The sequence below is a fragment of the Mauremys reevesii genome, linkage group 16 (genome assembly GCF_016161935.1).
Source record: "Mauremys reevesii isolate NIE-2019 linkage group 16, ASM1616193v1, whole genome shotgun sequence".
Lineage (NCBI taxonomy): Eukaryota > Metazoa > Chordata > Testudines > Geoemydidae > Mauremys > Mauremys reevesii.
The window spans coordinates 26,568,899-26,596,443 of record NC_052638.1 but is presented as its reverse complement, the minus strand read 5'-3'; the positions used below and the strand labels follow the sequence as shown (position 1 = coordinate 26,596,443).

Here is a 27,545-nt window from a genome sequence, read left to right as displayed (position 1 = left end):
CTCTGGTGGGCAAAAAGCATAACTGTAGCACCTTTCCAGCAGAATGTATTTTCTGCAGAGAAAAAAAAATTCTGTGTGGCACATGAATTCTGCGGTTGTATGGCACATGGATTCTGCGCTTATGCAGTGGCTCAGAATTCCTCCAGGAGTCAAAATTTTAAATATTAAAAGAAAATGAAGGATCTGTGTATGTTGTTTCTTTTTAGTTGGTTCTTTGGATCTAACAGGGTCTTCAAATTCCTGCAACAAATTGTGATGTAAACTTTTTTTGGTATATTTACCGCTTAAACAGATTCATTAAAAATGTAGGGTTGGACAACACAGGGGTATGTCTGCACTACAGTGTAAGCCTAGCATTTGAACTAAGGCTCAAGCCTAATTTCCTTCTGTCCAGACACAAATCATGCTGAACCAGGGTCTCAGGACCCCACAAGGGTGGAGAGTCTGAGCCTGAGTCAAGTCAGGATCCACGATTCATGGCCTATGCTTTTCAGTTACACACCGCCCCACTGGACTCGTGGTCTGGGAGTCCTCCAAAAGTATCCCACACTCCCACAGGCTGACTTTCTTTGTCCCCTGGACACTCAAGTTTGGTGGACAGTCAAGTTTTCCCATGCTGCATCATGAAGAGGCCACATTTTGGAAGGGCTCTAGAAAGTCTCGGATGGGTTGTTGGACTTGGATCTGCATAATGCAATGTAGATGCTGGAGCCCTAGGTTGGGATCTAGGGTTCAACTGTTCCTAGCTGGGGGTTGCAAATTATGGTAGACGCGCAAGCCCTGGGTTAACAAAGCCAGGGTCTGCTGTTTCGAGTTCTAACAACACTGGGCTTACGTTGCAGTGTAGACATACTCACAGTGGTTAAAACCTGCAGGGCCCTGGATGTGCTACAGCTCTCTACTGTTGCTGCCAGTGCTGGAGTTGAACCAGTGTTGAACTGCAAGTCCTACACTTGGCAGTTTAGATAAATCCATTAAGTGTGAGATAACTCATGAGGAAATATGCAATAGTTCTGGATTTAATTTGATTTTATTAAATTGTTATTTTTCTTTAAAAAAAAAAATGTAAATGGCCCTCTCCCATTTTGATCAGAGGTACTGTTGACAGCTTACCGCAAGATAAATGCACCAGGATACAGTAGGAGTTAAAATCTTAACAAAACCTCTCATTGTTCCATAACCTTTTTAACTTTTTTCCCTTCCCCTGACAGGAAATGACCTAGAGGCCTTACAAATACATTTGTGCATTCTTGCTGCAGACTCTACAATTGAAGGCAAACTCAATCTGGAAGCACCACTTATTAATGTTACATTGGAAACAACTACCTCATCATACAGAAGAAAAAGAGAAGGCTTGCAATAATAAACACTCTAGTTTTTAATAACTTGTACTTGCAAAGTCTTCAGAAAACAAAACAGATTTTTTTTTTCAGTATTAAGAAGAGACACTACAAACAAACTGATCTGACAGACTGGATCTGTCAAGACATGGAAGATATTTGATCTGCTGACATTATTAAGGACTTTGTTTTTCAAGGAAGGAGTCTCTGCACTGCTTTTACAATCGCTGTTGATCGGTGGTTTTGTTCCACTTTTCCTGGTATTACGAGTTGGAAAGCTCCATTAAGGTATTACTCCTAAAACATGATTTACGTTTTATGAACTTTAGCATCGGATGTCAACAAGTGCTGGCAAGGAAATTATAGGAGTTAGCTTTCTTCCCTTCATAGTGCATTTTATGTACAGAGTGGGACTACTAAATGAGAGATTTTTTTGTTTTGTTTTGAGATACTTCAGCTTGCTTTTTGAGTTCACTTTGTAACTGCAGCAGGGCTGCACTGAACTCTGAAAATACTAAGTCAGCAAATCTGCTGCCTTTTTCACTGCTGATACAGATTATACAGACGCCTGCCCTTTTGAAATGCCTTTTATGAAGCATATGTACACAGTCCTCCACTGTTACTATACATAACTACATTTCTGAGGAAGGAATTTGACAACAGATTGCTAATCCAAGGAATTTTTGAACAACTACTCACTTATGTATTGCTGTAGTGCACAGGAAAGTAAAATGGACTATAAGCGGCGCTTTTTGCTTGGCGGGTCCAAGCAAAAAGTGCAGCAACACCAGCAGTATCAAATGCCTGAGCTAGGCAGGACCTTGAGCGCACCGTTGGCATCTACTACCCCGGCTTCCCCTTTGGTCTCCTCAGCTGCTGCAGGCAGCTGCAACCACCCTGTGTCCCATACTACTCCGATTGCAGACATCCAGCAGGGAATCTCCAAATATCTGGATGCACTCAATGTGTTTTGCCGTGCGAGCACTTTCCTTACAGACCTTTTCAGCAGTGTATTTAGGAACTCACACTATTCAAAGGCAGCTATGCAACTGAAAGACGTGCAGGAACATGTCATGGAAGCAGCGAGTCGACTCACGGCAGCAATAAAACCAGAAATAGCAAAAATGCTGATGGAGCTGAGTGCTGGAGCTGCAAACTTCAAAGATCAAAAGGAATTCAGCCTACAGGACATTGAGGTAAGTTACCATAGATGATGATATTTTGCATGTGAAGTTCCTTGACCCCTTTTTAATTGCACTTATCATTGTAAGACCAACCCCACCACCACTGTTCCAAAGGTGTACCGCATTCTGCCTTTTACCTTTCCTGACAATGCTTTCCAAAATAAAAAGGAAAACATTTTACATTATAAACATTTTTATTTTCAAAATTTCAAAGGAGGAAAACATGGTAAAGAGATTTGTAGTGCATAATTTTGTGATACATTAAATTGCATATTGAATATTTTTTCCTGTGCCAGGTAATCATTTAAAAAAAGAATTGCATTACATGTGTAAGATGTCTATCAACTAGAGAAAGTAAACATCTCTTCAGTTACACTAATTTTGAGCTGTATGAGAACCACGTTGAAGTCATTTGTTAAGAAAATATACTACTGTATGCTTTATTTCCCCAGTATCATTGTTCTGTCAGGAGTAACAAATTGTGCTTTATTCATAGAGAAGATGACTTTTTTGACAAACTGTTCACCTGGATGACTTTTAGTGTGTTTGTATGTGAATGATCATTCAGTTACTGAGACGTTGTTAAGAGACATCAGTGACATATAGATATGTTTGTTTATTATTTAGTTTTGAATAATAAAGATCCCTATACAAGTCTCTTGGCTTCCTAATATGTAATCAGTAATTCAACAAAAATCCCAGCAGCCTATAAAATAATTCAAACAGGAACTCAGCCAGCCAGCCACCTAGAAAAAAATTGCTTCTTCTCCCTTCATCTCTTTGGGAAGCATACCCATAATCTTCCTCAAAAACAGCATGTAAAAGGTAAAAAGATTTTTAAAATAGGCTACAGATCAGAATTCTATCATTAAATGGAGAAAATCATATGTGATTTAAGAAAATATTTAACTACACAGGGTGACTTAACTTAAAGCATTGTGTATTTTTAAACCAATCATCAGTAAAATGAATCCTATAAAGGAAAAAAGTGTGAATTAGTATTTCTAATGACGTACTGTCTCAAAGAGAGACAGTACTGTATAAGTTGCATTGTATTTTATTTACTGCTTCTTATTGATGTGGGCTGTTGGTAAGAGTGTGAAAAGGGATTATTTTTCATAGTTACTTGACTTAAATTATAATATATACACATTAGTCTGTAGTAACTGTAATCTGAACTAATTTAAGACAAAATTCTGGGCATTGGTATCTTTAAAAATAAGTATTTAAACTTTTTAGTCTTTGTGAGAGCTGTCTGTATGTGCTCTGTAGTGTTCTCAGTGGTGGCAGATGACAGAACAAGAAGCTATGGTCTCAAGTTGCAGTGGGGGAGGTCTAGGTTGGATATTAGGAAAAACTATTTTACTAGGAGGGTGGTGAAGCACTGGAATGGGTTACCTAGGAAGGTGGTGGAATCTCTATTAGAGGTTTTTAAGGCCCGGCTTCACAATGACCTGACTGGGATGATTTAGTTGGGGTTGGTCCTGCTTTGAGTAGGGGGTTGGACTAGATGACCTCCTGAGGTCTCTTCCAACCCAATCTTCTACGATTCTATATTATTGTTAGCATTTATGAGCTGTCTGTCGTAGTATTTGGATTCACCAGCTTCGGCTAGAAAGAAAAAATAGTGCTTGTATGATGTTTGTATTACAAAACATGTATGTCATGTTGGTACAAATTCCATACAAAAAGTTATGCTAAATTTGGGTGCGCCACAGCCAAAAGTCAGAATTGTTAGTTACGATGGACTGCTCAGCTGTAAGGCCTGGTCTACACTGGGGGGCGGGGTTCGATCTAAGGTACGCAACTTCAGCTACGCGAATAGCGTAGCTGAAGTCGAAGTACCTTAGTTCGAATTACTTACCCGTCCTCACGGCGCGGGATCGACGTCCGCGGCTCCCCCGTCGACTCCGCCACCGCCGTTCGCGGTGGTGGAGTTCCGGAGTCGACGGGAGCGTGTTCGGAGTTCGATATATCGCGTCTCATCTAGACGCGATATATATCGAACTCCGAGAAATCGATTGCTACCTGCCGATATGGCGGGTAGTGAAGACGTACCCTAACTCTCCGTTTGCATTGTAACATAGTTTTAAATTACATGATTGCACAGGATTTTAAAAAATGTAATAAACAAGTGCCTCTCTAATCTTAGGATACAAATTTTGAATTTTATTTTATGCTTGTACTAATTTCATTATAGTCATTTGTCTAGGACAGTGGTTCTCAAAATGTGGGTCACAACCCCATTTTAATGGGGTCACCAGGGCTGTGCTAGACTCGCTGGAGCTCTAGACTGAAGCCGAAGCCCAAGCAAGTCCAGGGACGGCATTAGGCTCAGGCTGCGGCTTCAGGGCTGAAGCCCTCGGGCTGTGGCTTCTGCCGTGTGTGTGTGTGTGTGGTCGTGTAGTAATTTTTGTTGTCAGAAGGGGGTTGTGGTGCAATGAAGTTTGAGAACCATTGGTCTAGGAGATTTTTAATGACTCGGACATCAAATAATTTTGTTAGCTACATTGTACTATACACTACCTTTTCAAATAGCCTTCTGTAGGTACACTTTAGGAGATAAAGCAGTTAACAGTAAAACTAATTGATCTGAGAAATTTGGCTTATAATATTCCAGCAAACTTCCACTGTTACTATGGTTTATATACTTTATTGTCTTTATTGTCTATTGTCTACCAGTCTAAGATTGGTTTACTATACACTTGTCATATAAATGATTTTCATGGACTCTATTTTTCTTGCCACACACAGTAGAACACACTGCTGCACATGTCTGTCTAGTGTTTTCCACAATCTTATTTTCTTTTGTATTCTTTGAGGAATAGTATTGTGATCATGTAATTAAAGACTACCTCAATGTATATGCAAAATAGGGCAAGTTTTCTGAAAGAAAAAATAGAGGCGCTTCACTCTCCCAGACTTTGAAGCTCTGTTGTCCTGTCACCTGGGGAGAATCCCGTTTTTGTGAGCCTCAGTCTCTGCAATGCTTCTGACTTGTACTAAAGCAGGACTCCCTCTTGTTCACCTTACACAGTGCCCATCAACTCTTAGCTCCTTGCACCGTACAAGGTCTTCAGAGGTTTGGCTTGGGCTTCAGCCCCATGTCACCTGCATTAAACTACTAGGTAGCTAAATTAGCACTCAGACCCTAGGCAGTGCTGCCTTCATTAGCTGCACTAGTCACAAATTTAGTGACGTGCAGAATACACTATTTTCAAATGTTCATAACTCAGTCAAATCAAACCACATCTTACTGGAACACTCATATACCACAAGCCAAACTGAACTAGAGCTAACTTTCATACCAAATTTAAACTTTCTATACAGACTCCTTTAAACATTAAAGTTGTCTTATTTTTAAAATTGCGAGAATTTTTGCTTAATGTGACAAGTGTTTCACTCTGCTTTTGCTTAATATGGGTTGTGTTGGTTTTGCTCAGACCTTAATTTTTTTTGAAATTACTCCTTCAGGCATAGAGAGAACATGGAAAATTCTAGTGTGGAAAGGTAAAAGTTTCCTGAAAATATGTGCAGGATTTGAAACCCCACTCTTTTGTTCATCCAAGGGGAGTAGAAAGACTGGATGAGCTAGCTGCCTGAGTTCAGCTGAGGATTCACTAGCTCATTTTTTAGAGGGAAAGGGGGAAGAAAGGAGCAGAGCATGACAGGCACCATTTCCTTCAAGGGTGGGAGAGCGGTGCACAGTGTTTGAGGATACTGCTTTTCCTGGATATAAGGGAGTAGCAAACAGCAGAACAGTCCACCCATGTGGAAGAGCGTTTGGATGCAGAGGGCTTACTGCATGTCCAGGGGGGTGGCAGCCCCAGAAGAATCCTCCTGCAAAGAGGTCCCCAAATTATCACATAGGGGGGATTATGGGGAAAAGTAATTTAGGGGGTAATCCAGAATTTACTAACATGGTGTGTGAGTTAATTTTATTTGTTGGAGAAGGAAGGAGGATGTTGTGTTTTGAGGGGGAATGAAGATGAGGCAATGTAAGTTGAATAGTCATGGCTTTGGTGGGAGGGATGCAGCCTTGGTATATTTTTATCTGGGCTCATATGCTTTGACCTCAGGATAGCAGGTGTTAATTACACTTTTCAAGTCCTGATTAACATCAGCTGATATAGGTTAGAATGAAAACAAATATAGCTATAATTATAGCAATCATTGCCAATCCCACTGTAATAAATTATTTCTGGCAGAATGCAAATTGTTTAGTCATAATGAGTTATCTACCAGTGTATAAAAGGGGGTAACTTCTCCTGGTCCAGTTAGTGGTGAGACACTGTGAGCATGCACATTTTGTGTCTAGCTTCTTTACTTTCATAATTGCAAATGCTGAATCTTCCCCGCCCCCCTCAAAAAAATCAAACCAAAATTCTTAAGAGTCTTGCGTCTTTGGTGATGAGAAACAGACTGTATTGAAAGAGGAAGGAAATCAAGGGAAATTACTGTATATATTTATGCTCCTTAAGTTCCCACTTCTCTTCCCTTAAGCCCTAGTAGTATGGAACAGTGCACTGAAATTGGATTCCTGTTGATTGTCAGAATAAAAGTAAAATACATGTTAAAAGCTGGATTTGTATAGTGATAAATGTTTGAACATTCCTCCATCTACTGAGAGGTCTATGCACAAACAAGTATAATACAATGGGGAGAGGGGAATAAAAAATAAACTAATGTGAAACAATTCAAACCACTCTGAAATATGCAGTGTAAATCTTATCTTAACTATGGGTGGAGCTAATAAATTGATTTACTATCTCTTGTGATGGCAGCCATATATTCATCTTGGTCATAAACAAGAAGAAAACAGGAGGTGGGGCGCCAAATAATTCGATCTAAAATTGAGCTGCAATGTAAAACTAGTGGGAATTATTTTCTGCCTCTGTACATTAAAAGTACTTAAGATTTGTGTTCAGTCAAAGGGTTCATAGACTAAAAGGATGTCTGAATAAAAATTCTGTTCTTCAGCATGTATTTGCTTTAAAAATAAAGGGTGTTTGTTTTTTCGTTTAACAAATAAAGTCCAGGTTCAGTCTTTTTGGCCACCTGTTGCATGGCTTTAGCTCCTTACTTCATCCAAATGAGACTCTGTTAGCAGGAAAAAGAGGCTGGCCTGCTGTACAAAATGCTCTGTGGAGCTTGACGTTACTTGGCATTCTTCTGTTGCATGAGTCCCTGTTATCTCATAGTCTACCAATTTTTAAAATACCTTGTAACTGTCATGTGCATGCAGAGAGGTTTGAAAAAGCACTTTTGTTATAAAAGTAATTCATTCTTCCTAACACTAACTTAATAAAAAAGTTAATCGTAAGAACAATTAATATTCTTAATAGCAGTAAATATTGTGCTAACACTGTCTGGCTGTATTTCTATTTCTGTGGATCTTTGACCTTTAACATGAATGAATGCTGTCATGTTGCCCTTCTCTCCTGATACTGTAAACACTAACATGGCTTAAACTGGAATCTAATAAATCTTATTGTATATCTAAAGGAAGGAAAGGTAACTTTTTGTTCTGGAAAGCAGACTCTTTTGGTACAGATGTCTACTTGGGATGTTGTAAGATCACTTTTTAGATTGCATGGAAGGTACTGTGCACTGTAAAAAAGAGGAACATATTGTTCACCTTGTATAATGGCATGTGTGAGAGGGTGTTATCATATAATCTTTGTCCTCCAGTTTGAGCAATATCTGATTATTACCTTAATTATATTAGCTATTCCCATCTGGCCCCTCAAATTGGCAAAGAGCCTATACACAGTCTGATCATCCCCAAAGCCATTATTAAATATGCTGAAAAAGGGAGAATAAATACTGAAAAAGAAATAAAAGTAGTTGGAAGCCAGATCTTAAACTTCAGTGAGTTAACTTTTTTTTTAAAGTGAAAATTGTCATCATATTAAAGGGGAACGTGAAATTCAGGAGGAACGTATAACCTTGCTGCAGACATTGGTGTTAAGGCTTCTAGGACACCTTCTGCTAAATTGCAAATTAGTGATTAATTGTAGCTACCACCAGCTCATTCAACTTGTACAGAATCTACTCTCTATAAAATGCCATGGTCTGGAAATCTGCACAGAATCACTTGTTAACAATGAAATTTATGTAATGCTTTTCAGTGCACATAGTTTAGTATACAGTTGTGAAATGGACAACTGTGTGACCCCATAAAGATAACACTTCGGGAGAGGTGAGGTCAGAGTGGTAAAATGTAACCCTGCATACTGACCTTTTGCATTGCATTGAATAGGTAAAATGTACTGTGGCTTCACACAAACCAAAACCATCTATTTTTAATTGCAGGAAATTGCTCGATTTCCACAACAGCTTTGTTAGTCATTACCATCAACTTTAAGAATATTACCATGCTTGCAGTGCCTAGTAGTCAAGATAGTACTCAATACTTAAATATTTTGCCATTCTTTATTTTTAAAGATCTGACACCATGCTAGTATGTTGTCTGAGCTGCTTTGGTTTAGGAAATCCAGATTTCCAGTGGCATAAAGAATTTGATTTCTAATCTTACCAGCTCATAAAATATCAGAATTTAAAACTCTCTCTAGTCTCCCACTCTAACAGTGCTGCTTTACATTTCTCCAAGACTGAAGATGGCAAGTCCTGTACCTTGCACAAATTTTGGTTTTAGCAGTTGCACTATTCTGTTTTTCCCACTAGTGTGACTGGAGTGTCTTGGCATTGTCTAACTTTGTCAAATGTCAGTCAAAAGGGTTGATTAGGATAACTTTGGTCGCTTCAGTTATGCTGTGTTCCCATATAATCCGGACCCTCAGATTATACCACTCACTAGCAGGCGAAATAAGGAAATAGTACTAAGATATATCAGTTATAAATATTGGTGATCATTCCTCAGTGTCATACTTTTTTTGTAGGCTAATAGTCTAATACAGTCTTCTTTAGTAGTATTGACGAGAGGGTTTTTTTACTCAGAAAAAATATTTATTTTTGCTAGGTACTGGTTGAGAACCTTTCCACTTTAACTTCTGTAGTTCTTGGTCTCTGGCTTTTACACCTCTACCCTGATATAACGCGACCTGATATAACATGAATTCGGATATAACGTGGTAAAGCAGTGCTCGGGGGGCGGGGAGGGAGAGGGAGCTGTGCACTCTGGCGGATCAAAGCAAGTTCGATATAATGCGATTTCACCTATAACGTGGTAAGATTTCTTGGCTCCCGAGGACAGCGTTATATCGGGGTAGAGCTGTATCTTGGCTCAATTCTCAGTCTCTCTTGAATGAATAAATGTATGAGTTTCTGGGCAGCTGGTTCAGCTCAGTGAATTCACAAAACATGTTTTTTGCCTTCCTCGGGGATGACACTGTTTTAATATCTCACATCAGGTGACCACAGATGTCAGCGTCTAACGCCATGTTAGTAAAAGTTCTGGGATTTCAGAGCAGATATTTAACTAAATATTATGATTCTGATCTACTCTTGGACATTTAGGGAAAAAAATCTAATTTATTGGATTCTTTCTCTTAACTGGAGTAACTAGAACCTACTTTGTGAATGCAGATATAATTTTCCTTTCTCACTGCTCTTTTGTTGTTGTATTGAACCTTATTACGAAATAAGGCCACAGATTTTTTTTGAGCCATCTCTAGTTTTCCAAATCAGTAGTTCTTCTGTTTGAAGCATCCAGGCATGAAGACAGATGCAGCTGTAAAGTAGACATTATTTCTGTGAGCTTCAGACAAAACCAATGGAATGTGATCCAGTCAGCGTAAGTCACTACCAAAATTTGTGAGACTTACCACTAAGTTATTTGTGTAATAGCTGATAGAAAAATATTAATGACTGTATGCCTGAAATACAGACAACAAAATCTAATGTTCTGTGTGTGGAAACTGCTGTAGTATCTCTGAATATTTGCCCAGGTCCTTATCTACTGGTCACTTCTTGTCTCTCTGAAATGACTTTACCTAATCTGTGGTTGCTACCTTTTGAACAATTATTATGAAAAATAACTGGGTCAGCAAATAGTGTATTAGCTCCAGTGTAGACAAATATCAAGATAAAGATGTAAAATGGAAATGCTTGAATAGGGTAGAAACCCTGTAGGAATTCAAAGGAAACTTTCCTTGGATTGTTTTCTAGACAAAAATGGTGGTCTCGTCTATTCTGCTTTGCTGTTGTTGCTACTTATTGTATCTTAAATCCACTAAACTAAGTTTTGATTTATATGGTTAAATTGGAGGTAACTTCATTATTTGAGAAGTATGTGGGGGGGGGGGGGAGTTACTGGGCCAACACTGTCTCTGGATAGTTTTTTCTTCTGTTCCATACTCTGAAAGAAAGAGTAGCCACTAGCTGACACTAAATTTTTGAGATTTTTTTTTTTTTTAAACAAAACTTTCATGTTAGAGAGAGATTTCAGTTCTTAACAAAAATATTGCTGGATTACTGGGTGGAATAAAATTAACATTCCCTTTTGGAAGAAATTATACTGTGACGGGTTGGATCACAGAAACCCTCTTGGGAGCTGCCACCTGATGTGCCAAGACTACTTCTGCCCCTGCATTCCCTGCCAGCCCAGGACTCTAGCACCCTGTTGCTGAGCCAGACACTCCCGTCTGCTCCAACACAGACCCAGGATCTGAATTACTTGCCCCAAAGCTTCAGGGTTACCTGAAAGCAGCTAACAGAAGTGTTCCTGTCACTCAGATGCCCAGCTCCCCAATGGGGTCTAAACCCAAATAAATCTGTTTCACCCTGTTATAAAGCTTATACAGGGTAAACTCATAAATTGTTCGCCCTCTATAACACTGATAGAGAGAGATGCACAGTTGTTTGCTCCCCCAAGTATTAATACAGACTCTGAGTTAATTAATAAGTAGAAAGTGATTTTATTAAATACAGAAAGTAGGATTTAAGTTGTTCCAAGTAGTAACAGAACAAAGTAAGTAACCAAGCAAAATAAAATAAAATGCGCAAATCTATGTCTAATCAAATTGAATACAGATAAGTTCCTCACCAGTTCCAGAATGCTCCCTTTTACGGACTAATCTCCTTTTAGCCTGGGTCCAGCAATCACTCACACCCCTTGCAGTCACTGTCCTCTGTTCCAGCTTCTTCTAAATATCCTGGGGAGTGGAGATGCTCTCTCTTTAGCCAGCTGAAGACCAAACGGAGGGGTCTCCCAGGGGTTTAAATAGACTTTCTCTTGTGGGTGGAGACCCCCGTCCTCACTCCTATGCAAAGTCCAGCTTCAGGATGGAGTTTTGGAGTCACCTGGGCAAGTCGCATATCCATGCATGACTCAGTTTTTACAGGTAGCATCCACTGTTTACATGCTACCTTGAACATCCTCAAGTAGACTTCTTATTTGGATTGGAGCATTCCAAGATCCATTGTCCTTTAAGTGTTTCTTGATTAGGTACTTAACTTCAACATTCCTTTCTCCAGGAACTGACCAAATGCTCTACTAAAGTTATTTAGAAATCAAGCCGGTACACCACCAACATTCATAACTTTGAATACAAAAATGATACGTGCATACAAACAGGATGAATACATTCAGTAGATCATAACCTACATGGCATATGTAGCATAAAACACATTCTAAGCATATTTCCTTAAAGCCTTATGGGAGGTACCATCACACATACAATTATTCTACCATCATTAGTTTCTCTAAGTCTTTTGTAGGTTGGGAAATGCTAGATTTGAAATTGCAGTCCGCAGTAAAGCTGATCGTGTGTAATAAGCTCACACAATAAATCTTTCTGCTGTAGGGTTATGTCTAATATTGGATAACCAATTCCCAATCAACTTGGTTCTATAGAACCCTATTCTAAAAGCATGGATTTCAATAACACAAATTTCTTTGCTTCTTCAGACAGTGCTAAACTGGCTTGCAACTCAACTGACCAGGACTAGCTGTTTTGTGTTGATAATTTCAAATGACATTTAAAGTGACATTCTCCTTATTTTATATAGATAGAGCTTCATGTTTGAACTTTCATAAGATGATTGTATGTCTGAATTCTTGGAGGTAGTCTTTAAAAAAAACAAAACCAACCAACCAAACAGTGAAAGGGTAATGTAGTTATTTTGCATAGTACTTTTCCAGATAATCTGATAAATCCATTTATTGGCTTTTATATACTCTGCATACTGAAGTAGAAATATTAATATTCTTTTGTGTGCCTCACATGTGCACATCTGGTAATGTAACATTAAGATTATCCACTCTTTTTTATGCAGTATTTAAAATACAGTTTTCATTATATTCCGTTAAAAAGTTAAGTCTTAGAATGCTTTTGAATACATTCATTGCCCTTAATATGTCTAATTTCCTGTGAAGATTCCTGACTGAGAATTTGGGAGTGGTCACTTTTTATTCCAAGGAATCCATTCTAAAATCCTGATTCTGCAAATATTTTATACTGTATAGGTTCTAATACTACACTCATCACCATAATACCTGAGTGCCACCCAGTAATGGATTAGGCAACGTTGCTAACATCTGTCACATGTTATGTATTCTCTCATCCTCTCCCTGGGGGAGAAGCATGTGCAGTGGTCTATCTTATTTCAGTAGGATTTCTTTCAATGTATGTTGCTGTGCATTTGTTAGAGAAGGAAGATCAAAGAAATGTGCTGTGCACTTGGAGTGGAAGGTGGTAAAATGGTGGGAAGATGGTCCTTAGTTCTTGTGGGAGTTTATTTCACAGTCTTGGACCAGCCCCTGAGAAGGTTCGGTCTCCCATAGAGATGAGTTGGACCCTTACTGTAGAGAATACCATTGTGCCAGAAGAGACTACTTGTTGCTCACAGTCTTCATCCTGGAGCTTTAGGCCATCTTCTAGCTATCTGGGGCCAGTCCATTCAGTGCTTTGACTATAACGACTGAGAGCTTGAACTTGATTTAGTACTACATGGGAAGTTGGTGTGGAGAGCAGAAGGCAGGTTTGATATGCTTGCAGTGGCCTTCGTTGCTGGGGAGATGTTCTTCAGAGTCGTGTATTAGTTGGAGTTTAAATGCCGAAGACTTCAAGCCTAGGTGCATCTTATTGTTGTAATCCAGTCGAGAGCTGACAAATTGGGACTGTCGTGATATTTAGTTGTTTGTTCTGTGTCCCGATATTTTGGCTCAGGGCTGGAGGATTACACTGGTGCGTGCTCACCTGGGGTCCTGGCTGTGCTTATTTGGGGTGGCTCCCAGGAAACGGCGGGCCGCAGGACCCTGCGGCCCCTGGGCACAGAGGCGGACGGGACGGGTATCTCTGCATGCTGCACCTACCACAAGCGCTGGCTCCATCGTGGCCAGTGGGAGCTGTGGGCGCGGACAGGGCGCAGACTCCTCCTGGCTGCCCCTAACCTGGGGTGCTGCATGCTACTCATGCCCCAAAGTGAGTCCCGCCCCCACAGCTTCCGGCCAATGGCAGCGGGAGCCAGTGCTTGTGGCAGGTGCAGCACGTGGAATGGAGACCCCGCTGGCTGCCGCTGACCCTAGGAGCCAGAGGAACCTGCCAGGTGCTTCCCAGTGGGTGGGAACTGTCCCCTAGGTAAGTGGCAGGGCTGCGGCTGGGGCTCTCTGCCCCTGGCTTGTGGCGGGGCTGTGGGCGGGAGCCGGGGATGTGTGCTTGTGACGGGGGCTGGGGCCATGCACCCCCAACCCGCAGCTTGCAGCAGGGCTGGCGTGGGGGCGGTGAGCCCCCGACCCATGGCGGGGCTGCAACAGGAGCGGGGGCCGTGCACCCCCAACCCACGTCGGGGCTGTGCCTGGAGCCGGGGGTCCCTGACCCGTGGCTTCCTTCAGGTTGTGTATCCCCCTTTCCCATGGCTCCAATGGGGTGGGGGCTGTGATCCTATTGCTGCCCCTCCCCACGTGTCCCAATATTTTATTCTTGTCATCTGGTCACCCTATGACAAAGACATGCATAACTGAGGTCAAGTCATCTGCCAGGATAGGATGGAGTCTCCTAGCCAACCAGAGATGGTGGTAGAAAGCATTATTGGCAGATATACTATTTGACAGCTTAATGTCAGTGAGGAATCCAAGAATACACCCAAACTAGAGACTGAAATGTCCAATTGTGTGTGTTGATCTTCAAGAAAAGGAGACCATGCTATGGCTGCAAACTCTTCGAAATATTTTTCTTCTGCCTACCAGCATCATCTCTGTCTTAGTCGGGTTCGCTTCATCTAGATATGCAGCCCGCTTTACCTAAGTGAAATCTCATTGACTTCACTTGGTTTCCAGTGTGGTAGAAATGGAAGAATAATTTTATACTGAGTGGTCCTGATGGACACTTAATATTGTCCCTAGGACACTTAATATTTTTGTTTCCAAAGTTCAGTTCTTCTTCAGATATGATCTTTATTTCCCCCCACACCAATCAGAGTGTAGAGATGAGCTCATCTTTTGGATGTAGCCTGTGAGGTACGAGCTAAACAAGTAAGATCCATTCAATTAAATTTAGCGATGGAGGGAGAATTTATTAAAAAGCAAATATCACCCTTTCAGCTTTAGATATCCCTCCCATTTCTCCCCTGCCTCTCTTTTATTTTCATTTAGCTAATCCCCTCCTAACCACATTACCCACCCAAAAAAATCATAGAACTAACATGACATTCATTATTATCATGTTGCTCACATTGCCTATATGTTATATCTCTTTTCCCTACCCTTTGTCTATAAGTTTGTTAGCTCTTTGGGCAGGAACTGTCTACTACTGTTTTTGTGCAGTGCCTAGCGCAATGGGCCTCTGAATTTGGTTGGTCCCCAGGCACTCCTGTAATAAACATGATTAAGGCTGCGAGTTTGTCACGGATTCTGTGACCTCCATGACCTCTGCAGCGGCCAGTGTGCCTGGCTCAGGGGCAGTCCAGGTGGCCCCTGTGCCAGTTGCATTGGCCGCTGCTGGGGCAGTCTTGGGCCACCAGGCTCTCGCCTCCCCTGCAGCAGCAGAATTTGGGCTCTGGGCAGCACTTACCAGGGGGGCAATGTCCCCCTCGCTCAGCTGCTAGCGGAGGCATGGCCAGGCAGCTCTGCGCGCTGTCTCCGCCCAGAGCGTTGGCTTCACAGCTCCCATTGGCCGGGAACCGTGGCCAATGGGAGTACGGGGGCAGTGCCTGCAGGCAGAGGCAGCACACAGAGCTGCCTGGCCTCGCCTCCACCTAGTAGCTGAGTGAGGGGGATGTTGCCGCTTCCAGGGAGCCCCCCGGGTAAGTCCCAACCAGAACCCGCCTCACCCCGTCCCGTGTCCCAACCCCCTTCCCCCTCCCACACCCAAACTCTGCTGCTGCTGGTAGGGGAGGCGCGGAGCCAGGTAGAGAGTCTGCTGGCGACCCCCTTTTCCCCCCCAGCACCAGTGGGGGTTCTGGGTCGTGCGTGCCCCCCTGCCCCCAAGTTTTAGTCAAGAGTATATAGTAAAAGTTATGAACAGGTCACAAGCCGTGAATTTTTGTTTACTGCCCATGACCTGTCTGTGACTTTTACTAAAAATAGCCATGACTAAAACATAGCCTTAAACATGATTAATAATATTACCAATACTGGTGTAGTAGAGGGCCAAATTCTTATTGTAGGGTAATGTAAGACCATTAGTTCATTGATGTGTAACAAGTCGTTAAAGATTTATAATCCACAGACATCCATAGTTTCCAAGGGAAATGACTTTTCACAGTCCGAAAATGGGATTTAGCCAAAGGAAAACTTGCAGAAACTAGAATGAATCCATCTTCCCCAGTGGAGATGCTTAAATGGACTGTATTGTGTGATGGAGGTTAGTACCTCTTCTCTTCCCTCTGGAATTCTTTACAAACTGTAGAAATCTTCAGATACCTGGGCGTCATCATCACGCTCATGATATCCGGTCTTTTTATGCTTAAACCCTTCTCTTGTTTACATAGTCTAAAGGAAGATATAATCTAGAGCAGTTGTTTTCAAAGTTTTTGTATTGGTGACCCCTTTCACACAGCAAGCCTCTGAGTGTGACCCCCCCACCTTATAAATTAAAAATGGGGGTAGTGTAATTTAATGGAGAATTGGGGCTTGCGACCCCCATGTTAACTACCTTGCAACCTCCTGAGGGGTCACGACTTCCCCCCCCCCCAGTGTGAGAGCCCCTGATCTAGAGGGAACAACCTTTTATTGATACAGATGAATATACTACCCAGATGGTTACCAGTCTTGCCAGTCTTACTGATGTATTAGTTCAAGAAAGATCTGGATAGGATATGCAAGACTTCTTTCTGTCAGGGGAAGAGACCCAAAATCAGCTTGCTGAGGCTGTGTGGATCCAAAGAGTGAGGATAACTTAATTTACTGGAAGTTTAACATGTAATATTTGAGATCCGCTCTACTGCGGAGAGTGATAGAGGGGAAGTGATCTAGCATGGCTACTCTCTGACCTGATCTGCTTATGGCAAATTCCCTTATATTTGGCAACATAGGAAAATCTGGTGAGGGAAAGAGCCAGCTATTTAAAGAAAAGAATACAAGACTTAGCCAGTACTCAGCCTTTAGATCTATCTGGACTTTTTCCTGGTTGTGAAGACCTAATATACAAGATATGGGAAGATAAAAGACTCTCCTCTCTGGAGTTGCTTCAAAGAAGATAACTGTTTGGAATGATTTAGTGTGCTACTAGTATGAAAAGGGACACTTCTTTTTTTAAAAACAACCAAGAACAAGGCATTGCTAGATTTATTTTCTGTCTCACTGATTCCATGTCAAATTTCCTAAGTTGACAGATAAAGATAGCTCTTCTGGTTATCATACTGGGTTCTTTCCTCCTTTACACATAACCACTTACAGTCCGCAGGCCAAATGAGGCCACTTGTACCTATTCACTCTCCTTGAAGGCTAGTGAAGTTGCAGACACATAAAAGAGAATCATTTAGAATCAATGATTGGTAGTGATGCATTTAGAGGAAAGAATCTAGCTGGACTTGAAGTCTAGAACAAAACTCATGTTTTTATTTCTAAACTCTGCATATTTGGTCTAGAATCAGTGAGACAATAGACGTCTAACCCCATTATGCCAATCTTCAGTCACTTTTCAAGAGTAAAACTTCTCTATAGACCACTCTTATTTATGATATAAAGTGATCTTACATACATTTGCAAACTAGATACTTTTGAGAGAGACACTAACTTGTGTGAAAGATTGTCCTTTACTTCATAGATTACCGGGGGCGGGGAAACCAGCCGTGCAGGGAGGGGGGATTGGTAGACCAACATTTAGGGACAGAGGAATGCAGGCTTTCAGGTTGCATAATAATTGAGGATAATGTAATGCAGAGGCATGCCAGAACCATCTACTGATGCATTTGTTATCTCCTCCCAGTAAATGACCTGTTGAGTTCACTATGTCTAGAGTCCCAGCAGTAATTAAGTTTTAAGGGTGGTTGAAAGGAAGGGAGAAGTTAGAAAATAAAATAAAATAAAATAAAATATAAAAAAAAACCTTGAAGCCTTGAGTTTACACCTTATTATCCAATGCAACAAAATTTTAAATAGTTTATGATAATGACCTTGCAGAGCTTGGAAATATGATTGTAGGTTTCTTTTCTTGTCTACAGAGTTCTAAAGACTAAAAAATGAGATGAAAATGGTTTTTTTTTTATATTGTATGGAATAGTTCTTAGTAATCAACACACACTTTTTGGATTTTTATTCAAACCTATAGTTTTACAGTGATTCTTCTTCAGTGGATATGGCTAATACTTTTCCCTGTTCACAAATTAGTTGAAAATCTTTATACCCATTCTCAGTTTGCATATTAGTAAGTAATGAGCTTTAGCTGACAGTCATTTGTTGGTGAACAAGCTGATGGGAACCTGAACATCTGCTACAGCAAAACTATAATCCAATTGAACAATTACACTATATCTGATTCACTTAGTTGCTTGCTGTGTTTTAAACGGCCAGTAGCAAAATAGTACTTTGCTAATGAGTTCTTTACAATAACAAATCAGGCTAGTTACACTGCTGCCTTGGTACGGCCACATCCATTGTGAGCAGCTGTGCCCGCTGACATTGCTTCTGAGTGGAGAGGGAAAGAAGGGCAGAACAGTGAGGATACTCTTGAGAATATGCTACAGAGAAAATTCTATTGAGTTCAAAACTAGCTTTACATGGAGTTGTGTTTTAACTAAAATCTCACATTGAGAGGATTGTTATATGGTGTCAGTTAATTTTAGAAACTGAAACTTTAAAGTATATAAACTTACCTTATCTACAATAGTATATAACTTTCTACTTTAATTACGTCTGAAAATTCTTAAAATTCTATAAGGAGAATCATTTTAATCAGCAAAATAAAACAAAACACTGTATATTTGAGCAGCTGTCAGGAAGAGAAAACAGAGGTATGAGCCGCCATTGTTAAGCAGTACCCTGATACTGATATCCGGCTCTTAGTTTGTAATGAAAAGGACCAAAGATTTTTTTAAAACCAGCCCATCAGTCATCTAGCTACATGAGGAAATTCTAAAGCCACAAAGATTTTGAACAGTTAAATAATCATCACTTCCAAAATACTAAGTGAAAATTCTGTCTAAAGCTTCATTTTGGCACTTTAAGCACCCTGGCATATAGTGAATAGTGCCCTGGACTAGGATTTGAGAGACCTAGGTTCAGTGCCTGGCTCAGTTCTGTGCTGTGACCTTAGACAAGTCACTTAATCTCTCTGTTAATCTGTTTCCCCTCCCACATTTTAATAGTCTTTCTCCATTTAGACTGTAAGCTCTTTAGGACAGAGGACTGTCTTTTGCTATGTGTTTGTAGGGTGTCTGGCACAGTGGGGTCCTGATCTCAGGGTGTCTGAGTGTGACAGTAATAGAGAAATTAATTTATTGCTAGTAGTCCCTGTTACTGTACCTTTTTTTCCAATCAAAACTATATATCCAAGTGAAGTACTTCTGTTCCCCCTTAAATAACCAAAATACACAGTTAACACGATTGGATTGGAAAATGTCATTATTCCAGTTGTTCAAAGAGATAAACTGGAACTCTCTTTAAAAAGTCCAGTTCAACTTTTCAAAAATTACAAAAGTGTACCTTCAGGGTCAAGACATCATATGTCATGCTTCACCCTAAAGATATGGAAAAATAACCACTTAAAAAAATTTCCTAAAGAGTCACAGACAAATATGTAATACACCCAGCAAAATTGTAAGATGACATTATGGAAAACAAATTGTATGCCTTTATGTGCTATTAAAATAAACAGTGTTGCCTAAAATTGGTGTGCTTCTGGATGTGCACTATGCCCTCATACAAAGAGCTAACTTTAATAGCTCAGGAAAAATATTTTTTTGTTTTGTTTTGTTAGAAATTTAGCTTTGAAGCAGTGACGTGGTCTAATGCCAATGATCTTTAATGTCAGTTCTTTGCATTACATTGCAGTTCACTTGCATCTTCATAACTTTGGGATTTTTTTTTTAAAGTAGGTTTGGGCATTTGAGTGGTCAAAAAATAACTGGTCAGTTGACCAGCTGATTGGTCAATTAATGTAAAAAAAGTCAAATATTTTAAAGCACTAATTTATTAGAATATAACTATAGCAACAACAACAGCAACAACAAAAAAAGATTAAGACTTTATGGTCTCCATTTAGTATAGCTTTAGATACTTATTCCTAATTTTAAAAAAAACAAATTTACTTAGCTGAGTTATTTTAACTAAGAAAAATGTGAAACATAATGAAATGAAATTCTAAAAAATGAAATTCTTTTTTAGCAATGGTAGGTTAGCATTTAAATGTGAATGTTATTCAAGAGTGAACAGTTATAAAAGAAGAATGAAATTAAACAAATAAACATAGCAACTATAAAAGAAAATGTCATTTTTAAATGCACAATTGCTAGGCAGGCTGCTAGCCAACTCTTCAAGCAGCTTAATGGCTATGCATCTTTTCTCTTTATGTTTGGGAAGGAGGTTTAATGACTGAACCCTCTTTTCCCTCCCCCATTCCCTTCTGAGTTAATTTCTGTATGTTTTATCTAGTCAGTTTATATTGTAAACTCTTTGGGGCAGGGACCATGTCTTGTTAATTTTTGTAAATCGCTATGTACATTGATAGCCTGATATACAAATAAAAATATACATACATACAAATTTCAGTTAGTTCACCTTTTTTTCTGAGAGTATATAGTAGAGTGAGTGATCAGGACAATTAAATAGGCTTGCTAGCAGATAGTACCATTAGGCAATCAAAAAGGTAGGTCAGCAACTATGTCAAGGTGTTCTTACTGGAATATTTGACCAGGGCCGCCCTGGGCGGGGCGGGGGGGAGAGAGCAAGTGGGACAATTTGTCCCGGGCCCCACAGGGGCCCCCACGAGAGTTTTTCGGGGCCCCTGCTCCACTGGCCCCGGAAAACTCTCACAGGTCCCGGGCCTCTGGAGCTTCTTCTGCTCCGGGTCTTCGGGGCACTTTGGCAGCAGGTCCCGGAGCGAAAGGACCCCCCGCCGCCGAATTGCCGCCAAAGCGGGGGCCCCCTGCCACTGAAGACCCCAGACCCCCTGAATCCTCTGAGCAGCCCTGTATTTGACTGTGGTCAAATGATAGGCAGTCAGTTGACCAGTCAATTGAGTGGCTTGCCAAGGCAATTTTAAAATTGTTTGTAAATAGTTAAATTTTAAGAAGATTACAACAAATCCTCAACTAACTAAACCATCCTCTGCAATTGGCTTTATTAGTTACATTTTCTTTTTGGTAATATGTAACCATGAAAGAGACTTGCAGTAGAAACCTTCAGGCATCTCATACTAATTTGAATTGACAGGTGTCATTTTATTTTTGTTGCGTAGTCATGATTGCTCATATATGTGCTACCTTACCATCTGTCATGGAAAAGACATAAGCAGTGAGATTTAGAGCATTCTTTCAAAATGAAGCCAAGTATATAAGCTTGCTGTGAAAGCACAAGCATATCACAAATCTTTCTCAATATTTTTGTACTGATTATGAAGAAGCTAATCAATTTACTGATCCTCACTCCTTCATAACATAACCATTTAAAATATGTACACTGTGTTTTAGATTGCCTTTTCTGTCTGAAAAAATGCTAAAATGTAAAAGTATAGATTTTCTATTGTAGAGGACATACATGGGGAGAGGGAATTCCCCCCAAAATCATGTAAAGTCATTTCTTTATCCTTCTCCATGTCTTGCCTCAGCACTGTGATATCTGAGAATTGCTGCCCAAAACAGTGGGTAGCCAGGTGGTGAACTTAAACTATTATTTGTTATGCAAAACCATGCTTGTTTTACTGTTAGTTTATTCTTCCTTTCCACCCACTTGTTTTTCACACACCTGCTTGTGCCTTCTCATAAACCGAGATTATAAACTCTCTGTGGAAAGGAACTTTCAAATGTGTTTGTACAGCACCTAGACCAAAGGGTCTCTGGTCTTGGATTGGGGGACCCTAGGTGCTACTGTAATACAGATTTGGAGAAAGCAGTTGTTGAATGTGCTGACATGGAAAAGTGTGATTTTTCAGGCTTTGAGGCCTGTTGGAGGGGATTCACAATAGTTTCTTGCATGTCTATAGCTAGAAGCTGTACAGAGGAAGCAGAGCCTCAGCAGATCTTGCGAGTGTTGGAGGTAAGGGAGGATTTACTACACAGTATGTCTCCAACAGCCACACTATTCTCAGCTGTCCAAACATGCCAAATTCCTCTACACAAGATTGTTCAGCCATTGAGATAAGGAGAGGCATTTGTGTCTTCCTGATGACGTAGCAAAGAATAGGAATGGTATACAAGTGGTGGAGATTTATTTATCATGAGTAAATGTTTGTGAGGACGCAGAAACCTTGCTTCATCATATCTGCAATATTCAGGATTCCAGAAAAGGAGGCAGAGGCCATTTTATCTTTTGCAAATTGTGGGGAATCAAGCTGGTCCCTGTTTGTTAGATATTCTAATCTAAGAATCTAATCCATTGGGTGACAGTAAATGGATCACTTGATTACCTGTTCTGTTCATTCCCTCTGGGGCACCTGGCACAGGGCACTGTCCAAAGACAGAATAATGGGCTAGATGGACCTTTGGTCTGACCCACTATGGCCGTTCTTATGATCTTATTCCCTTTGTAGTCCCCAAGAGGAAAACTCAAGTCCCAAAATGTGAGCAAAGAAGAATAAGTTCAGAATGGCTATTTTAACTGTGCCCTACGTGACTATCCAATTTTGATAGATTGGACAGGAGGAGGCCTCTATATTCTTTTTAGAGAGACAAGGTGGGTGAGATAATATCTTTTATTGGACCAACTTCTGTTGGTGAGAGAGACAAGCTTTCGAGCTTACACAGAGCTCTTCTTTAAGCTTGTCTCTCTCACCAACAGAAGTTGGTCCAATAAAAGATACCACCTAACCACCTTGTCTCTCTAATATCCTGGGACCAATACAACAACTCTATATTCTTATGTTATTCACACAGATGGTTTTGCTACAAGTACTGTACTCTACTTTGATCTCTAGACCTAGATTGAGAGTATTTATCAAGGATTTGATGATGGTAATTACATTCCCCCCAGTGAAGAGAGGGATTCAGCTCTTTTCCTCTTTAGAAAAAAACCTTTAAAATTATGAAGTCTTACAAGGAAGTGTATATGGCCTCTGAAATGAGTCCTTAATCTAGCAGGCTGGAACAGTGCAAGAATCCCCATCCCAGTGATACTATTCTTATTTTAACCATTGGAAATGCCTCTGAACAATCACTGAAGTAGAGGAGAGTTAACATCTAGATTTAGAAAACAAAACATAGACTTTATAAAGAAGACTTGGATTTATGTGCCAATACTAGTATTTTAATCTCATTGCCTAACATTGCAAATTATACCAGGAATGTGGTGTGCTGTCCTTGTAAACCAAATAGGTTGTTTATTTTGAGAGCAGTTCCCAGGGACGGGAAGATTTCAACCACTTGTACCTCAATGTCCTTTAGAATCTCACTAGCTTGAAATTCCTAATGAGTCCTGGATTTTCTTTCCCCTGAGAATGGTTGGAGTTCTTCGTATCTTCCATACACTGAAATGTTTAGATTGATAGTTTTCTCCTCACTGGCTCCTGCAGTTTTCATAGAAATCTTTTAAATTTTGTCATCAAGTAAGTTGGTGTTTTGTTCTTAATGTCTGCAGAATACTTTTTTAATAAGGCAGACTACACTTGCAGAGGTCAGTCACAGTATCAAAACTGTTTAATGTTATACGTTGTACAAAGAGGGGAAATGATTGAACCAGAATGGAATGTCAAAAGGAGACTGGCTGCAAAGGGAAACAAAATTTGCCACTGGTAAAGTTCTGTTAAAAGTAGATTGTTAATGCATATAACTATTAGTGTGACTCCTATATCTTGCCAGTAAGATCACTGTAGCTGAATACTTTTATTAAAAAAAGAATGTAACTGAAAATAAGCCAGATAACTTCTTGTCCTCTAAGTCAGGATGCTTTTGTACACTCTTTGTACATTTTATGCATTATTCCTAAAATGGTGTAACAGTTTAATTCTGGTAGACTTTTTGTAAAGGAAGGTAAAATGTATGTAAACATTTATACATTCATATTTTGTCACTTTCTCTGTGACAACTACAGTAAACCAAAAGAACAGAAACTGTATGTGAAGTTTATCCATATTTATATTTATAACAAGTGTATATACTTATCTAACAGACAAAAATTAACACTTTAAATGTAAAATATTTTAGATTACAACTGTAATTTTGACTACTTTTCTTTTTGAAAGTCACAAGGATTCCTTAATGCTGTTTTTTTTTCATTACTTGTATTTCTGTAATACCTAGAGGCCTCACCTGAGGTTTGGACCTCATTGTGTAAGGTACTCAATAAAGACATATAAAGGATGGTCCATTCCCTGGATAGTGTACAGTCTAAATAGAAGAGAGACAAAAAGTGAGAGGGGAAACAGAGGCACTGAGAGGGAAAGTGACTTGCCCGGAGTCAGAAAAGGGTTAAGTGGAGGAGCTGAGGATAGAGCCCATTTTCTTCTGAATCCTAGTCCAGTACACTACTGGCCCATGCCTCATGAATCCAAATCAATACTTTCTACAGTAACTCTGAAAACATCTGCTGCTCTGGTGTTCTAGTTTTGGTCTCTTGCAAGTGTCGTCCTGCGTTTCTAGACCCTCTTTTACGCCCTTCCCCCCCCTTCCCCGCCCCATCCAAATGAACAGCATTAAATTATACATTTTTTTGAAATATTTTTGGAGTGAATTTTTTTGTTAGCTCTAGGGATTCCTGTCAGATGATGTAAGACATAGGTCATCAGTTTGTACAAGTTCTTCCAGGTGTACCTTATTTCCTGATCAGTCAAGATTACTCTCCAAAGAAGCCAAAAAAATGTGTTCACTGTCTTAATTGTCAAAAGGTTTTCACATATATTTCTGATGATCTTCCAAGCAGAATGTTAAACTTGATTATGAACCTTTTAATACTGTGATGAGCTTGGTGCGTACTGATTTAACCAAAGTAGATTTTATATGTTGGTCAACCATTGTAAGATAGTGTGACTCATCAGCTTTTCAGATTTGCATTCTTGAAATAACCATGACTTGAGAACAGAAGTGTTGTAAAGATGATGCAGACAAAATTCATAGCAATCAGACGCCTGATCTCTCTCAAAAGAAAAGCTGCAACTTAGATATTCAGTGTGATACATAGAACCCCAGTGTTCTGTAGAGATTTTTAAGTGTTTTAAGAACATAGTTAAGTATTAAATATGTTTTGTATTGATGATGGTTTGATTGTGAAGCATTATAAAAAAACAAACCAACCTCTTCATTGATCCATTCAAGCTTAGGAACTTGACTCTCTTGTTTAACTCAGTCATCAGGATTCACTGACCAAAAGTAACCCCAAACTCACTCTTGAATTTTGTTTTTTTTCTTTCATAGTTACTTGGACGATGTTTCTTGACAGTGATGCAGGTTCACTTTCAGTTTTTGTCACAAGCTTTGCAGAAGGTCCAACCAGTGGCACACTCTTGTTTTGCTGAAGCTGTAGCTCAGGAAAGGAAGAATGCTAGTGGGGTGGGAACCTCCAATTTGAGCCCCACAACTGAGCTAGAAGATGCAGTACGATCGTGGAGAGGAGCTGCAGAGGTATGGATGCCTTGTTTTTAATTAAGCTGAATATTTCATATTAGTAACTGGCAACTTTGAAATTAGTTGCCCTAATATGCAAAACTCTTCATATTTGTTTTATATTAAAGGAAAACCAAACTTGATATTTAATCCTATTTTCTTTAAATGACTTAAAATAGTTTTAAGTACTATTAATTATCCTGGAGCCAATTTTCCTATATATATTTTTTTTAAATTTTTCTCTATGTGAAAAACTTCACAAAAACAAAGGAAACAGTCTGTAGTGAAGCAGTGCCATTATACACAAAGTTCTGTCAGATGCACAAACTAGAGAAACAGAAAAATTTCTCCGATCTTTCAATTATAGTAGCCTTTGCTTTTGTCAAAAGAGTAGGCAAAGAAAGCACCCCAAAAGTCAGACAGAAATGATTTTGATGGTATCTTGATAACATTTTGAATATGTATCTTATTCTGTATTTTAAAAAGGTTACTCATGACTTTTATGTCCACTTTGTTGAAAAGCTGCTGTTCTTGCTGGTGGTTGAATTACAAAATTGTAAAAAATTTAATTATGTTACTCAAAATTATCTCTAGATTTATACTTCCAAAACATTATACATAATCTGTGGAATCCATATCTTCACTGCAAGGAAAAAAACACCTTTCAAGGGAACCTAGTTAATAGATCTAAAATACTTGCTTTTCCTCTTTCTATAGCTGACATTAAATTTATAATCTGCTAGAGCAAAAATGGCTTCAGACTTTTTGAGTACATGGTTTCCTTAAAATTAAAGTAACTTGAAGTATGTGCTTTTGAAGTCTAATTTGGCAGAACAGACAGGCATGTTAGTCATCTCGACTGGAAATCCTCTCAGGATTTCCATTTATCCACTAACATCTGCAAGGTATAGGACAACAGACAAGCTTCCTGTGGGACTATGAATCTAAAGAACTCTTTGTAACTGGACATGCTGCAACTGCTTTCTCTCACTGACTGGAATAAAATAGAGATTTACAACTGTTTGCTAGATACAATTTTTGGTGAATATTATTGTTCCATACTTTTGTTGTTAAGTTTATACCATAGCTTTATCTACTATGAATTCTGTTAAATATGAGCAGGATTTCAAATGTTGTCTCAGTACTTTATTCTCCTAGTTTCTTGGAAGTTGCTACATAGAAATTGCTATAACTGGTTAAAGTTAAGTACTTATGTACGTGGGTTGGGGCCTTGATATTTATGATAAAAGAGCCAGTTATGACCTTGGCCCAGTTAAGCTATTTTTATGAAGGAAATGCCTTATTATTTGTCAAAATATAGAGAATCATATACAGATTAACAGAATAAAGTCTATTAGGCATGCAAAATGAGAAAATAAGAGAAAAACATAAGACCAAATTATCTTCAATTACAGAGCTAGAAAAAAGAGAAACATCTATTTCCACAATTGACTAAAATCACCAATCCCAATAATTGTAAGGTTTTAAGATACTATTTGAAAACCTATGCTCTTAAATAATCACTAATATACAGGTGGTTTTTTCTATAATCATCACCGGATATACCAGTTAATTGTTGTTCTTGGTCCTGGTGTGGGAATTTTGGGTAGACTAGATCTGTCCCAATGTTGAACCAATACTACGATTATTTTTTATTATCCCTTATGTTAAAGGCCACATCTCGGCTGAGAGAAAGAGGCTGTGATGGGTGTTTGGCTGGAATTGAGGTTCAGCAACTCTTCTGCTCACAAAGTGTGGCAATCCCTGAGCACCAGCTGAAAGAACTGAATATGAAAATTGACAGTGCTTTGCAGGTTAGTTACCTTAATTATTTTATTTTTTTACACACGTCCACTACAGTCAGGAGGTAGGGGATTGAAGCAGGAAAGGAATGTGTTACACAAAAACATGTAGTTCAGTCAACTGA

General features: G+C 39.5%; 1 protein-coding gene across 9 annotated transcripts in view; it reads left to right on the top strand.

The window, feature by feature from the left end:
* The window catches only part of GARRE1 (granule associated Rac and RHOG effector 1), a 95,312-nt gene that overhangs the window by 39,543 nt on the left and 28,224 nt on the right, over positions 1 to 27,545 (top strand). For 6 of the 9 annotated variants that reach the window (XM_039502959.1, XM_039502955.1, XM_039502954.1 and 3 more), the window contains 3 exons: positions 1,212 to 2,536; positions 25,430 to 25,636; positions 27,292 to 27,432. In XM_039502959.1, the coding sequence (XP_039358893.1) occupies positions 2,042 to 2,536; positions 25,430 to 25,636; positions 27,292 to 27,432 (843 nt within the window). In that variant the 5' untranslated portion in view covers positions 1,212 to 2,041. The remainder of the gene's footprint in view (positions 1 to 1,211; positions 2,537 to 25,429; positions 25,637 to 27,291; positions 27,433 to 27,545) is intronic. The other 3 variants (XM_039502960.1, XM_039502962.1, XM_039502961.1) reach the window with 1 other exon arrangement.